The 16,056-nt window shown below is 41.2% G+C and overlaps 1 protein-coding gene across 1 annotated transcript in view; it reads left to right on the top strand.

The window, feature by feature from the left end:
- mtor (mechanistic target of rapamycin kinase) overlaps positions 1-16,056 on the top strand; it is a 267,396-nt gene that overhangs the window by 170,144 nt on the left and 81,196 nt on the right. The window contains exons 30-31 of the mRNA XM_060931539.1: positions 6,052-6,127; positions 10,599-10,738. Of these exons, the coding sequence (XP_060787522.1) occupies positions 6,052-6,127; positions 10,599-10,738 (216 nt within the window). The remainder of the gene's footprint in view (positions 1-6,051; positions 6,128-10,598; positions 10,739-16,056) is intronic.

The following is a 16,056-nucleotide window of genomic DNA, read 5'->3' as shown; positions in this document are numbered from 1 at the left end:
CGGAAAGTGTTGCTGAACCAGCCAAGGATGAAATAAAAACTTTACTTGAAAGCAAAACCCAAAAAAATACAAAAAAAAAAAGCAACAAAATATGGAATGAAAGTATTTGATGGTAAGAAGGGTTTTTCTTTTCAATAATAATAATAATAATTATTATTATTATTATTATTATTATTATTATTATTAAAGAATTTTTCACAAATTGCTCCGGTCATTTCGCCGGTTTGTTTAAATTCTTCATCTTTAAACGTGAAAATTTGTTGAAATTTTTTTAGACTGGTTTAAAAGCGCAAAGAAGTTTGAAAATTACATAACTGAAATGTCCAAGGAAGAATTCAATAAATGTCTAAAGCTGTTCGATACCTCGGCATGACAGCAAGACGACACTTTCTACAACAAAACAATACTGAAGTAATTTCGTACAGCCATCGATAGGTTTTTAAGAAGTCTGCCTAAGCGGCAATAATTTTGTCGGACGTTTGGTCTCATTCTCATCTCATTATCTGTAGCCGCTTTATCCTGTTCTACAGGGTTGCAGGCAAGCTGGAGCCTATCCCAGCTGACTACGGGCGAAAGGCGGGGTACACCCTGGACAAGTCGCCAGGTCATCACAGGGCTGACACATAGACACAGACAACCATTCACACTCACATTCACACCTACGGTCAATTTAGAGTCACCAGTTAACCTAACCTGCATGTCTTTGGACTATGGGGGAAACCGGAGCACCCGGAGGAAACCCACAGAGACACAGGGAGAACATACAAACTCCACACAGAAAGGCCCTCGCCGGCCACGGGGCTCGAACCCGGACCTTCTTGCTGTGAGGCGACAGCGCGAACCACTACACCACCGTGCCACCCTTGAGTTCATGGAATAATTGTTTATTATACACCGATGATGTTAAATGCTTGATTTACGTTTTGTATAAAGTTTTTATTTCTCGAATTTGCAAAAAAATAAAAATGCTCATTTTCTCAAAATCCAGTGAATGTGGATATAATGAAACAGTTATTCCACTCAGTCTCGTCGTACATGGCTTATAGCCAATTCGGTGCTACGTGCCTCGTCAGTTATCAGCTCGTGTACGACTTGAGCTCATGGAATAGTTGTTTATTATACACTGATGATGTTAAATGCTTGGATTCTGATTAGTCTGAGCACAAGTTGGACAGTTCCAGCTGGTTTATATTAATGTGTTTTGATTACAAATATGGCAGACTTGTAACACGCTCCCCATAAACAGATTAAAGAAGAAAAGCAGTGCGTCATTTTTGATATGATGAGAATTTTCCTGTGACATATTTGCCAATCAAATAATAATGTGTCTTATTTCTGCTAACCCTAGAAACCTCTTCATGGTCTTGGCCTCTCCATAGCACATGAAGATTTTCCACTTTTGTAATATGTTTGTTGCTGTCAAATTTCTCACCTCTTGTTCGTGTACATTTTAAATGTATTAATTTGGAGGGCACTTACTGTATGTCGAAAATGACCTACAGGTATAGCAAAATCCTCTTCCAAGGACTGAGTTGAGCAGGTGATGTTCAGGGGCCTTTCTCAAGTTTACAGGCAGTCCAAACGTTTGAACTCATACCCTAACAGTCACGAGCACTAGGCAACCACTGCCTGCGTTCTGATCTAGCCTTCAGATTCGTTAAACGCTTCAATTTTACAGAAGTACTGGCAAGTATGGTGTTTGCAATTGAGGAAAAGTACAGACTTGCATTACACATGAGTAATTCCAGATGGAGAGACTTCAAATAGGCATTAGAAGGATCACAGACATGACAGAAAAATAGACGATGGTTCCTTTATTTAATAAACCTGGCAGACTCTGCTTTCACATTCTCATATCTTGTACAGGAAGACTGAAGAGAAAATTATTAGTTCCAGTCGAGATTAAAAACAATGACTTTGTGTCCAGTTTGACAAGTGACAAATGGAAACATGGCTTTGTGCAGGGTGTTTGTGGAGAAGTCCATTACCATGGATGCAAACGGTGCGCTGTTTGGCGGATGCCGCCTTTTTCACGGCTGTCTGGGGGACTTGTGTGAATCGCGCAGATCCGATGAGTTGTTTTTTTTGGGGGGGCGGCGTTGGAGTGTCTGATTATAATTTCATCAAAGTAAATTCTGTATTAAAATTACTAAATAAGCAAATGCCGTTACAGTCCATGAAACATAGGAAGTATAAGTATGAGAAGAAAACAGTAAATCAGAAAGCTGCGCACGTAAAGCCGATTACGTAACTTACGTAACTTACGTTGGACTGATGGAAATCCTTGCGTGTGCAGTGAAGTGCAGCCAGCAGCAGATAATGGCGCGCAGCCAACTGGCTTTACGTGTGCAGCTTTCTGATTTACTGTTTTCTTCTCATACTTATACTTCCTATGTTTCATGGACTGTAACGGCATTTGCCTATTTAGTAATTTTAATCCAGAATTTACTTTGATGAAATTATAATCAGACACTCCAACGCCCCCCCCCCCCCCCCCCCCCCCCCCCAAAAAAAAAAAAAAAAAACCTCATCGGATCTGCGCGATTCACACAAGTCCCCCAGGCAGCCGTGAAAAAGGTGGCATCCGCCAAAAGGCGCGCCGTTTGCATCCATGATTACAAAGACAGATGGCTAAACAGTCATCTTTAAAAGAGCATTGTTGTTTAAGAAGAAGCCACCTTTATTTATCACACACACACTCAAGCACAGTGAAATTCCTCCTCTGCATTTAACCCATCTGAAGCAGTGAACACACGCGTGCACACGTACCCAGAGCCCAGGGAGCAGTTGGGGGTTTGGTGTCTTGCTCAAGGGCACTTCAGCCATGATACAGAGGGAGGGGAAGGTACTGCTCATGCACTCAACTCCCCTTACATTTTTCCTGCCGGCCCCAGGGATTGAACCGGCGACCCTTTGAGCCCGAGGCTGTTTCTCTAACCTTCAGGCCTTGGCTGCAGCTGTTTAACAATGTTTTTGAATGTCCTTCCAGGTTTTGTGCCTGTGCATTTTATTAGTAACCACCTTGAATTCTACATATTGGTATAATTAGTCAGTCATTCTCACTCAGTACTACTTAAAAGCCCGGTCCCACCCATAATACCTATAAATATAATAAGTTGGTCCCCTGCAGTTTATGTGGTTGGTGGTCACACCAGACCGATAACGATACCTATAGCCCAGGCCTGGGTTTATCGGCATCGCTTCTGGAGCGATTTTTCCAGACCTGGACCTGATCCAGTAAAACATCTGACTAACAGGTAATTGTTTAAACCAACAACCACGTATATTTATTTAGGGTTTGTTTTACAATCAGGGTACAAAGTTTGTGTCACAGGGGTCCAAAATTCAAATTGATTCAAACTGGTTCTTGTACCAGTTTTTAAAGGTCCCATGGCATGGTGGTTTGTTGATGTTTTAAACGGGCTCGTGGAGGCTTCCGGATGTTATATCCGCAGCCTTTCTCGAAATGAACCCTCGGCACGTAAATATAGCCTCCTGGGAGAAAGCCCCATTTCAGCGCTTTTCCCAGTGCGTCGTTTTGCTAATGAGAAGCAGGAGGCGGGGAAGGGTAGAGGGTGGGGGCGGGTCATGGGGGGAGGGGGAGGGGCTTGACCAAGCTGCGCGCACACATACTCACTGCTATCAGCGCCTGTAGCCACGCTGCTAAGACAAAACCCCGTTCTCCCTCGGATTCCTTTCGTAAACTCAACGTGACACAGAGAACAGAGAGTGAGAATGTTCGGAGTGGTAGTTTACGAACATATAATACCCTAGGCTTGAACACGCACTCCATAACCAAAGAGGATAGAAGCAGCAACTACAGCAACATATCGCTTATCCAACAGAAGACATGCATTGCGGAGCAAAGTCAAACATAAGCTCATAAGTTACAGTCAATTTCCAGACTAAACTCAGTTTAACAGAGCATGCTGCATGCTCTTTAGTTTTGTAGTGCAGATTACCTGGCTAACTGCAGGAAGCGGTTAGCTGCACAGCTAATGTAGCCATTGCTGGGCTAACGCACTGATTTTAAAACACGGCAAAATGACCAGTTATACACTTACTTGTTCGGTGTTTGTTGCTGATGCGGCAGGGATGCTTGGTACGGACCCAGGCTTCAGTGACAGTTGATGTGCAAAACCTGCCCTGTACTGTCCCAAGTTGTGGAAACATTCCTCAGGAAAATGCTTCCGACAAACATACACCGTCTTAGGTAGACTCGACGGCATATTATTGGAGTAAATAAAATTAAGCCACTGCGTCTTCAGGGGCTCTCCCGTCAGCAGTAAAACAGACTCTTTCCTGTGTTGTCACATCCATGTACAGCGCAATTTCCATGTTTCGCTCGCTTAGGTGATGCCATGTTGTTGTGTCCTCTATGGTCTCCTCACTACAACTGGGCGGGGCAATCCATACAGTGGGTGGGAATCCAGAGGGGGGGCGTGGGGATCATCTCCCTTGCTGACGTAGTAAAGGGAAGAGCTTATCAACGCGCCGATTTGACACGCCATTCTCAAATGTTGGGCATGGTTTGGTTTACACATTATGAAATTTCTAGCCACTGGGTTTAGCTTAAGAAGGTCAGAGGAACTCATTTTAACGTTAAAAAACCTCAGAAAGTGAAAATGTCATGCCATGGGACCTTTAAGTGAAGGACAAGTTAAAGAACAGATTTCAGGTAATTTTTTGACATGTGTGTCTGGTAGTTTTGTGTAATCGGCTATAAGATAAAGAAGATTAAGTGTAGCTTTAAGCAGGGCTGGGAGAAACAAATGAAGTGATTCTCGGAGAGGACTTTTTTTTTTGACAATTCAGAATCCACTACTTCCATAGTGCTTTTAAATATAAGGCTGTAAGCTTTGTGTTAGTTGTCTCTAATATTTATGTCCCAGTATCTTGACCACATTTTAGGATTAAAATAATCATTTTAGATATGTTATTTTATATTGAAAAATTAGCTGTCTCGGAGAGGACATTTTTTTGACACAATTACATACTAATTTGATCAAAATAGTCTGAAAACTTAACTATGTTTGCAATGATATGGAACCAAATATTTGTTTTATGGTATAAAGAATGATTTAAGTGCATCCCTTTTGGAGCTACCTGTGGTCAAAAAAGCACTTTTTCTAAATGACACAAGTAATTTTGCTAAATATGACACATATTGCCATACATTCACCAAAAATAACGTTATCACCAAATTTTTTTTTTGCATGGTAAATAGAGCTATCACAGGGCTACAATAAACAACCAAGTTTATTTAAGCCTCGGTCACAACTGGCTGTACGTGCTCCTACGGCCGGTCTACGTGCAAAAAACGCAAGAAACGCACGGAGGGCGTGCGTGTGACGTGCTGATTTTCGAGCCGTAGACTGGCCGCAGACCGGCCGCAGAGGTTCTTTGTCATGTCAAACAAACTCTGCGGGCGCTTACGTTTTTTTCAGGTTGCAAGACAAACGTACAACCAACGTGCATCTTTCTCCACGAACAAAAAAAACGCAGCGATTTGGGAAACGCCAAAAATTGCACGGCCAAAAAATCGTACGTCCGGTTGTGACCTAGGCTTTAGTCAAGCCTTTTGATATTGAAGATAATAAGTGTTAAATGTGATTTTTAGCTTGCGTACCCTGATTGTAAAACAACCCTTAGCTGAGTGACAGGACCAACCTATATTATAGTCAGGATTGTAGTCGTGGTGTGACTGCTCCAGACTGGAACTAAATTCAGGCAGTGGTATAGTTATAGGTGGAGTTATAATTATCGGTGTTGTAGGACCGGACCCTATTACATGCATAGCCACAGTTCCCAGTGTCTCCAGGCTTGGAGTTCCCTGAAATGATCCTTCGCTGAACAGTTAACACCATTACTGACATGTTAGAAGCACACGTCTGGAACTGGTAACTACCATACCATGTGTTTTGATTGCTGTGTATGGGTGACCTCAGCTACCATCCATCACACAATGCAGCTCCTCAGAGGCTTTTGAAACGTGTTTCCAGACTTGAGTTTTACCCTGTGCTAAAGTATTTCTCTCTATCTTTTTTACAGCATCAACAACAAGCTGCAGCAGCCAGAGGCCGCGTCAGGGGTTCTGGAGTATGCTATGAAACATTTTGGTGAATTGGTGAGCAGCTTTTCCGCCTCGTTTTTTTTTTTTTCTCTTTCAACAACTATATATTTTTCACCGATCTAATTTACTAATTCTACAGCAATCTGAAACACTTGGTCTTTTCTCAGAGTGAAAATTCTATTCTGATTATGGCTATAGCCCTCATCACTCTTGCTACTGTGAGCGTAAATATCCTTGCCAAGAAGTAATAAGAGGTTTGGACAAGAAGGAGATAATGACTTGGATTAATTTAATTCCTCTGTCTGATTCTTCAGCTTTAACTCTGAAACCAGAGCACTCAAAACTAAGTCCTGTCTTTTAAGTATCTCATGCTGACCACAGGGACATGGTCCAGATCAGAAATTACATTCATAAACAAGGGATGTTCCTAGGAAGACTGCAGATGCTTTTCCACATCTGTTGCATAACCTAGTGGACAGGCTCTTTTTGTTAGACTTGATTGTACCTAATTGTTCCAAGACACAATTATAGTACTCGTCTGATTTTCCTCCCTAGTCGCATCTTTGCATGTCATTTGTGACGGTAACAAAGTGAGAACCGGTCCAAACAGCAAATAACAAGACAGACTTGTGTTCTTGGAGGCAAAGGAACAATAACTTAAATGTGTATCGAATATGGCGTGTGTGATGACATGATGAAACAAGAATTGTTATCGGAGAATATTTTACCTTTATAGTTTTCTTTATTGAGCGTATAGATTTGGCAGAACCGATTTTATTAAGACTGGCCTCACATTTCTATAGAGTCTCTTTTTCTCATTAGATGTCTTGGCAGCCCAGTCCAGCTGTGTTATTTTTCTTATAGAGGACAGACTAGAGTCTGGTAAAGAGCAGGAATGGAAGAAACTGGGATTGGCTAGAAGAATGTGATGGCTAAGCTAGACCGTTTGATCTCGGTGCCTTAAATATGACTTTGTGTAAAATATCGAAGTGGACATTTTAATGGGGCAGTGCATGATGAACAGTTAGCTGGCGACCCCCACCGTGCCAGATGTTTACTTTTCATCTGGCGTTTTCTTTACAGTCTTCAGACTGAAGCAAGTTGCATGAAACTAGCATTTCACATCAGGCTGGTTCCTTGAGAACCTGAGAATGCAATATTATAGTTGAAAGTGCTGAAATTGTATCGACTGACACGTCGGATGGTGTACAGGGTCACGGTATCATGCCTTACTCCAATACCAGGTATAGTTTAGTGATACTTTGGCCTAAAAAAATCCGCAGACTGTCCACACACTCTTAATTTATATAGTTGTATTAAATGACAACATTATGAAGTCAAAGCTCTTCAAATCAAGTCAAGTCAACTTTATTGTCAAATATGTTATAGACCCCTTCGCATGTTTGTAAACAAACCGACTGTTGCCAGGATGCGCGCGCAGCCTGGACTCAGAAACAATGGCGCTGCCCATAGACCGGTATTATGAGCTGTCAGATTATGCCAAACAATTGTCGTTACAAGATCGAGAATGCTACATAAATAAGTTAACTCGAACAAGTGGACATCGCCTACCGGATCCGCATTTAATTAAAGAGTGGACGGACGATGTTAGTAAGTTCCCTGGTATACAATGGCCAGATATATACTCGTACCTTATTGACAAGACTTCAGTGTACACCCACGAAAACTTCGTGCCTACAAGTCTTTAGACGCATATGATTGTTATGTGCGGGCATGTACAACTTGATTAACAATGGGACATTCATATTCATTTTGTTTTAATCAAATGATGCCAGTGATGTGATGGCAATGTGGCTTTAGCTACAACAGCAAATACCAACACTAAACAGCAATTTGCAGGAGGGAATGGCATGAAAGGAATGATAGTGTAAAGAGTGCAGCTAAGAGAAATCAGAGCTGCGTAAAAAGCGAGAGGCAGAGAGCAGAAATGAAACTGAACGGGGCGGGAGCTAGGTTAGAGCAGTCAACGCAAGTTGGCATTTAGAGCGAGGGCACACAATTTTACCTTTCCATCCTTGCTTTAAAATTGTGATTTTCGGCATACACAAATAATGACGGCACAAAATCTGGACTGCTCGAGTCAAGCGAGACCTCTCCTACAAACAAAATTGCATGCAAAGCTAAGTTAACATGCTAACAGTATTCATTACATTGTGCAACTATGACCCAGCTAATCAGACAAACGTTACCAAAGTATTTTGCTACATCAATAAATGAAGACTAGAAAGAATAAAAAAGAAAGATTTAATAAATAGCCTGATCTTACCTGTGATGAAGTGGGCGCTGCAAACCCGCGCATTTTTGATAGTGCTTTCATCCCAGTCTACACGTTTGATGGCTTGTAGCCATAGATGTCGGCGATTTTTTTTGGAATGGGTGAGATCCTGCTGGAATTCTGTACATTTTAACCCCATCACTGCTACGATTCTGACACCCGACAACACAACAACTAGGCATCACTGAGTCTTTTTTGGGTCCAGACTGCGCACGCAATTTCCGCTTACGTATGAATGACGTTTACTGCGAAGGAGTCTATACATGCTTGACATACAGCACAGATGAAATTTCAGTCCTCTCTGACCCACGGTGCAAACAGGCAATGCAATAAATAAAAATAGAATAGTTGAAAAAAACAAACAACAATATAAACAGTATAAACACTCTAGATAGGAACTAGACATAGACTAAACACTCAGACACAATATAAACAGTATAAATAAACAGTATAAACACTAGATAAGAACAAGACATAGACTAAACACTCAGACAATATAAACAGTATAAACACTCTAGATATGAACTAGACGTAGACTAAACACTCATATATATATACACACACACACACACACACACACACACACACACACACACACACATAAATTGGTTCAAATAACCAAACAGTCAAGGGCACTTGAGGTTTATGTTAAATGAAACAAATTTAACTAAATAATTCAAAGAGATGAATTACGGTGGCACGGTGGTGTAGTGGTTAGCGCTGTCGCCTCACAGCAAGAAGGTCCTGGGTTCGAGCCCCGTGGCCGGCGAGGGCCTTTCTGTGCGGAGTTTGCATGTTCTCCCCGTGTCCGCGTGGGTTTCCTCTGGGTGCTCCGGTTTCCCCCACAGTCCAAAGACATGCAGGTTAGGTTAACTGGTGACTCTAAATTGACCGTAGGTGTGAATGTGAGTGTGAATGGTTGTCTGTGTCTATGTGTCAGCCCTGCGATGACCTGGCGACTTGTCCAGGGTGTACCCCGCCTTTCGCCCGTAGTCAGCTGGGATAGGCTCCAGCTTGCCTGCGACCCTGTAGAAGGATAAAGCGGCTACAGATAATGAGATGAGATGAGAGATGAATTTAGTTTGCTCTGAAAGGATATGATAGAGATGCGTAGCTCTGACCAGTCGGGACTCTGGACACAAGTTGTTGTCCGAGTGCCATAAGTTCCTCACAAAAACAAGTACAATGTGAGGACAGTGATTATCGAATGTTATAGAATTTGATCATTTTTATGTTTTGAACATTGTGCTGAATTAAGTACTTTTGAAAAAAGCATCATTCTTTTACACTCGGTGGCGCACAAGGCCAGCCATTAGGAATTTTTTCTTATTCTTATTTGATGCAAAGTACACGTGCGTTCAAAGATAATGTTTTTTTTTTTTAAGTCTCAAACAAAATGAATGATTATGTAACACTAAACAGTAAAGCAGCCAATGAACTTTTAAATCAGATCACGATTTGCTGTTGAGTTTTCTAAGGAAATTGGCTGGTAAGAGGAGATCTTGCGACGGTTCTGCTAGTAAAATCCCAGACAGCCTCACTGATGTTTTTATCAGAAATGTGGTCTGTTACTGTATGAACCATTACTTAAGAGAGAGCTATGAAAGTAATATTTATTTTTTTCTTTCAATAAAATGCGGAAATCTTTTTTTTCCCTACTGACACGTTAATGTAGTAGACATAAAATAGATCACCAAAAACAGATTTTTTTTTTGTTTGTTTTTTAAACTTGTTACAATTGTTTTTATAGGTTTGTGTTTATTTTGTCTGGATTGCCCTATTGACACCATCACGAAACCAAAATGGCAGGCTTTACACTTTCAAACTGAAGACCTCCCAGGAAGAGTTCATCTGCTTTTCTTTAAGACTTTAACAAGAGAGCGTCAGGCTTCAGGTTGATTTACGTATTGACATCTGCTGTGTTGACTTGCTGTAGGTGGCTCAAAATGAGACAGGACCATTGTGTACTTTTTATAAAACCTACATCGAGTTCAAAAATCACAAACGCCTTTTTCTACACCCCATTCACAGGCTATTCATTCATAATTTTTGATTATACTGTGTAATTAATTTGTTTCACCTTAAAACCTGGTTGAGAAACGGCTTATTCTTAAATGAGTTACTTGAAGAAAGTTAGTGTACCACAGAAGAAGTGTTGGAAATGTCGTCATTTTCGACAAATTTTGGTACTTTTGGTATGGACCTCTTGCATTTGTCCCCTTTTAATAGGAGATTCAGGCCACCTGGTATGAGAAACTACATGAGTGGGAAGATGCTCTGGTGGCCTACGATAAGAAGATTGACATGAATAAAGGAGACCCGGAGCTTATTCTGGGTCGCATGCGCTGTTTAGAGGCACTGGGAGAATGGTGAGTCCAAAGTCCTTGACAGGGACAATCTGTTTGCATTGATTTTTAATATTTAAGAAAGGCTGGTGCAGTTTACACATTTTCTCACAGTGACGGAATACATTTTGGGAAATATTACAACCCTTTCAAGCCTCCTTTTTCAAAAAGTCAGCAGTGTGGGGAAATAAGGCCGGACCAGCGGACATTTCTTCGCCTTTGTCCGTCTGTATTTCAAAAGCATCGGATCGGATGGCCGATTAAAAAATAATTCAAATGTGTCCGTCTGTATTTCAAAAGCATGAAATTGGATGGCCCATGAAAAATTGTAAAGATATGGGTCTGATCTACTACTGAATTTCTTCCTAATGTTACACTGGGTGAATACATTGTTGTAACACGGCCTGTGAAATGGGGTCCCCCACGGGCCCAAATTTAAAAATTCATAACTCTGCCATGGTCCTAGATGGTCCTAGCCCTGCCAAAATTTACTGGCAGCTCCCATTCCCCAAGCCCTTTCGAACAACCCCAGGCACGACCCAGTACGACCCTGCTTCGGCCCGTTATTCACTCCTGAAACCCCCGCGCGAGCGCTGCTCGCTGAAAACTTTAACACGAGCCCTGGCTCGAGCCAGCATTTAAAAATTCATAACTCAGCCACTGAATGGCCCAGCCCCGACAAACTTTACAGGCACCTCCCTCTCCCTGAGTGGCACACTAAATCAGACAATAATAATACACTCAGTATTCACTGTTGTTTTTATTGCACGATGCAGTTGAACTCGTGTTTTAGGGTTGACGGTATCTGATTGATCCAGTCAGTTGATTAAGAGTTCAGTTTATATGAAACTTTGCAGTACAGCATTACGTTAAGTGCCAAACTGCCAATCAGTGATTATGTTGTTATTGTTATGTGCATTTTTTTTCATTCATAATAAGAATGACAGTCATAGTCATATGCTTTGGAGGATGTATACTTTATATTTTAATAGTTTTTGTTTTCTTCTATTTTCTAAGTTCTAGTCCAGCAGATTTTAGTCTGAAAGCCAAATGATATTCCCAAGTCTAGTTTTGAATCATTCTGTGATGAAGATACTTGGAATGTCGTACTCAAAATGTTAACTCTGTTATGTAAGAATAGTTGTATTGTTGATGAAATTTCTTACAGACTTATTATAAACATAGTATAAAAATAGTCATTGTTGACATAATGTTTCATGAGTGTTATTATAGTACCTATATATGAGTACCAGTAAGTTGCAACTAACTGGAACATCCTTGCTCCCCCATACTTTTTTTCTAGACATGGAACTGACCTGTGTGTACGACTGTTTTCTTGGGTAGAACTTTAAGCATGTTTTTCTTGAATCTTCTGACATTTGCTTGTAAATTATATTCAATTTGTAGTGTACTTTGCAATGAATGTCTTGTGTAATTTGGCCTTTAAAGATCCCAAAAATGTGCCTGGAAATAGCTGAGAAGCCATCTCCAGGCATCTAAAGCCTTTCAGCTTCCAGGACCCTAAGACGGGCCCCGGACCCCTGGCCGCATTGTTCCAGGCCTTTGGCCTGTCATTCGGACAGGCTGAAATTTGGACTGACAGGTAGTATTTCAGGCTTGTCTGTCCTGTGACAGTCTGCTTAAAATTGCTTATTTCCCACACTGGTCGGTATACAGTGGTGCTTGAAAGTTGTGAACCCTTTAGAATTTTCTATATTTCTGCATAAATATGACCTAAAGCATTATCGGATTTTCACACAAGTCCTAAAAGTACAAAAAGAGAACCCAGTTAAACAAATGAGACAAAAATATTATACTTGGTCATTTATTTATTCAGGAAAATGATCCAATATTACATATCTGTGAGTGGCAAAAGTATGTGAACATCTAGGATTAGCAGTTAATTTGAAGGTGAAATTAGAGTCAGGTGTTTTCAATCAATGGGATGACAATCAGGTGTGAGTGGGCACCCTGTTTTATTTAAAGAACAGGGATCTATCAAAGTCTGATCTTCACAACACACGTTTGTGGAAGTGTATCATGGCACGAACAAAGATTTCTGAGGACCTCAGAAAAAGCATTGTTGATGCTCATCAGGCTGGAAAAGGTTACAAAACCATCTCTAAACAGTTTGGACTCCACCAATCCACAGTCAGACAGATTGTGTACAAATGGAGGCAATTCAAGATCATTGTTTCAAGACCACTCCACCCAGGAGTGGTCGACCAACAAAGATCACTCCAAGAGCAAGGCGTGTAATAGTCGGTGAGGTCACAAAGGACCCCAGGGTAACTTCTAAGCAACTGAAGGCCTCTCTCACATTGGCTAATATTAATGTTCATGAGTCCACCATCAGGAGAACACTGAACAACAATGGTGTGCATGGCAGGGTTGCAAGGAGAAAGCCACTGCTCTCCAAAAAGAACATTGCTGCTCATCTGCAGTTTGCTGAAGATCACGTGGACAAGCCAGAAGGCTATTGGAAAAATGTTTTGTGGACGGATGAGATCAAAATAGAACTTTTTGGTTTAAATGAGAAGCATTATATTTGGAGAAAGGAAAACACTGCATTCCAGCATGAGAACCTTATCCCATCTGTGAAACTTGGTGGTGGTAGTATCATGGTTTGGGCCTGTTTTGCTGCATCTGGGCCAGGACGGCTTGCCATCATTGATGGAACAATGAATTCTGAATTATACCAGCGAATTCTAAAGGAAAACGTCAGGACATCTGTCCATGAACTGAATCTCAAGAGAAGGTGGGTCACGCAGCAAGACAACAACCCTAAGCACACAAGTCGTTCTACCAAAGAATGGTTACAGAAGAATAAAGTTAATGCTTTGGAATGGCCAAGTCAAAGTCCTGACCTTAATCCAATGGAAATGTTATGGAAGGACCTGAAGCGAGCAGTTCATGTGAGGAAACCCACCAACATCCCAGAGTTGAAGCTGTTCTGTACGGAGGAACGGGCTAAAATTCCTCCAAGCCGGTGTGCAGGACTGATCAACAGTTGCCGCAAACGTTTAGTTGCAGTTATTGCTGCACAAGGGAGTCACACCAGATACTGAAAGCAAAGGTTCACATACTTTTGCCACTCACAGATATGTAATATTGGATCATTTTCCTCAATAAATAAATGACCGAGTCTAATATTTTCGTCTCATTTGTTTAACTGGGTTCTCTTTATCTACTTTTAGGACTTGTGTGAAAATCTGATGTTGTTTTAGGTCATATTTATGCAGAAATATAGAACATTCTAAAGGGCTCACAAACTTTCAAGCACCACTGTATATGGCCTTTCTTAGTTCCCTTTCTTTTAGGTATGGCCAAACTGTTTGAGTGACATTATTAGAAATAGCATCTGGTAAATAGAAATGTGAATCTAGTATTCCCGGCAGAAGGGTCTGAACCCTGGTTTAGACTGGCTACAGATTGTCTGTGCTTACCGAGTCCCTAATATTACTGATGGAATCTGACAGAGCCACTGGGCAAGAAGAAAGGAAAATGCAGAGCATTTCCTGTAACAGGAACAGTGCACATTTATTGGGAAGGGCAGCAGGACACTGTGTACGGTGGAGTCATACGGTAAGCTTGGGTGCTCATTTCTTTTGCGCAGTGGCTGTGAAATAATTTTGAGAAACCTGCCTCAGGGTGGTATGCTGAATGAGTACAGATGAGTATGCAGTTTGTAGAACGAGTACACATCACAAGTCAGTTACCTGATGAGACGATGAGTCTAATTTGTAATTAATGTCCAGCTTCTTAAGTAAGGAATAAAACGCAACTGGGGCATGCTGTTATAAGAAAATAATCAATGACATGAAATGAGTTTCCACCCCGATGTTAACCGTTTTCCCACAGCATTTCTCAAAGTTGTTTCATTCCTCTTCTACCACGAAAAGCCAGCATTTTATTTTTTTACGCATTAAAGGGTGAGGTGCACTTTTTATCTGTTTATCGTGACCATTTAATATTTTGGTTCATCCCTGAAAAATTTTAGTTCCTGTTATCGTTTACACTATAGAGTGGATGTGAAAAGTCTGCACACCCCTATTGAATTCACAAATCACTGTTCAATTCAGGTAAAAGACGAATAGAGATTTTAGGGGGAAAAGGGGGGGGGGGGGGACCCAATAAAATAAGCCAATTAATTTTATGCATAATCCTTAAACTGATATTTTGTTAAAGCACATTTTGCTTGTAATGCAGAACTCAGGCTTTTTGAGAAAGAATCTACCCACTTACGTAGCACATCTCAATTTGGCAGTTTTATTCCACTCTTCCTTGTAAAAATGCTCTACATCTATGAAATTGTGAAGAACTTTCTCGTTCACAGCCCCTGTCAAGCCATTCCACAGGTGTTCGATAGGATTTAGATCTGGGCTCTAACTTGTCCATTCCAAGACGTCAATCTTTTTCGGAAGCCCTTGTTGGCTGGGATTTGTGCTTTGGGTTGTTATCGTGCTTGAAGGTTAATTTTTCTTCCTTTTCAGCTGCCAAACAGAGCCCTGGAAGTTTTATGCCAAAATAGATTTGTATTTGGGACTATTCATGATTCCTATACCTTGACTAGAGCCTAAGTCCTGTCGAATGATGCTGCCACCACCATGTTTCACCATGGGTGTAATGTTCTTTGGTTGATTAGCTGTCTTGTTTTTGCACCCAAAATATCTTTAAGAATTGTGTCTTAAGCCTCGGTCACAACCGGCCGTACGTGATCCTACGGCCAGTCTACGTGCAAAAAACGCAAGAAATGCACGGAAGGCGCGCGTGTGACGTGATGATTTTCGAGCCGTAGACTGGCCGCAGACCGGCCGCAGAGGTTCTTTGTCATGTCAAACAAACTCTACGGGCACTTGTGTTTTTTTTCGGGTTGCAAGCAGGGCTTTGAACCGGTTCAAGGAACGAAAACGAAAACCGGGAACTTTTTCTATTTCACATGGAACAGAAACGAAACCAGAAACTTTATTTTTTATGTTCCAGAACAGAAACGCTTATTAAAAATAATGGTAACTGGTTAATACCGGTTTTTATTTCGTTCCTCAAAGTTTCCATAGCCTACAAATAAAAAAGCCATTCTTCTCCTGCGCAAGTTTCTATGACCTGCTGGGGTTCACTTCCTGTGTGACATTCGCTGACTGGAGAGAGCGGGAGGGTGGACTACTATCACGTCTCCACATCTTAAATAAGAGGTAAATATTGCAGTCTATCGTTATTCAAAAACGTCAATTTCAAACACGATATCAATATATTTGCCCACGTTAATGAGAGGCTCGCAAACATTAAATGACGTTAACCTCTGTTAGCCTATCAATGCATAGGGCCTGACTAGCCTTTGGTAA

The sequence above is a fragment of the Neoarius graeffei genome, chromosome 10 (assembly GCF_027579695.1).
Source record: "Neoarius graeffei isolate fNeoGra1 chromosome 10, fNeoGra1.pri, whole genome shotgun sequence".
Taxonomy (NCBI): domain Eukaryota; kingdom Metazoa; phylum Chordata; class Actinopteri; order Siluriformes; family Ariidae; genus Neoarius; species Neoarius graeffei.
This window is presented reverse-complemented; position numbering and strand designations above follow the sequence as displayed.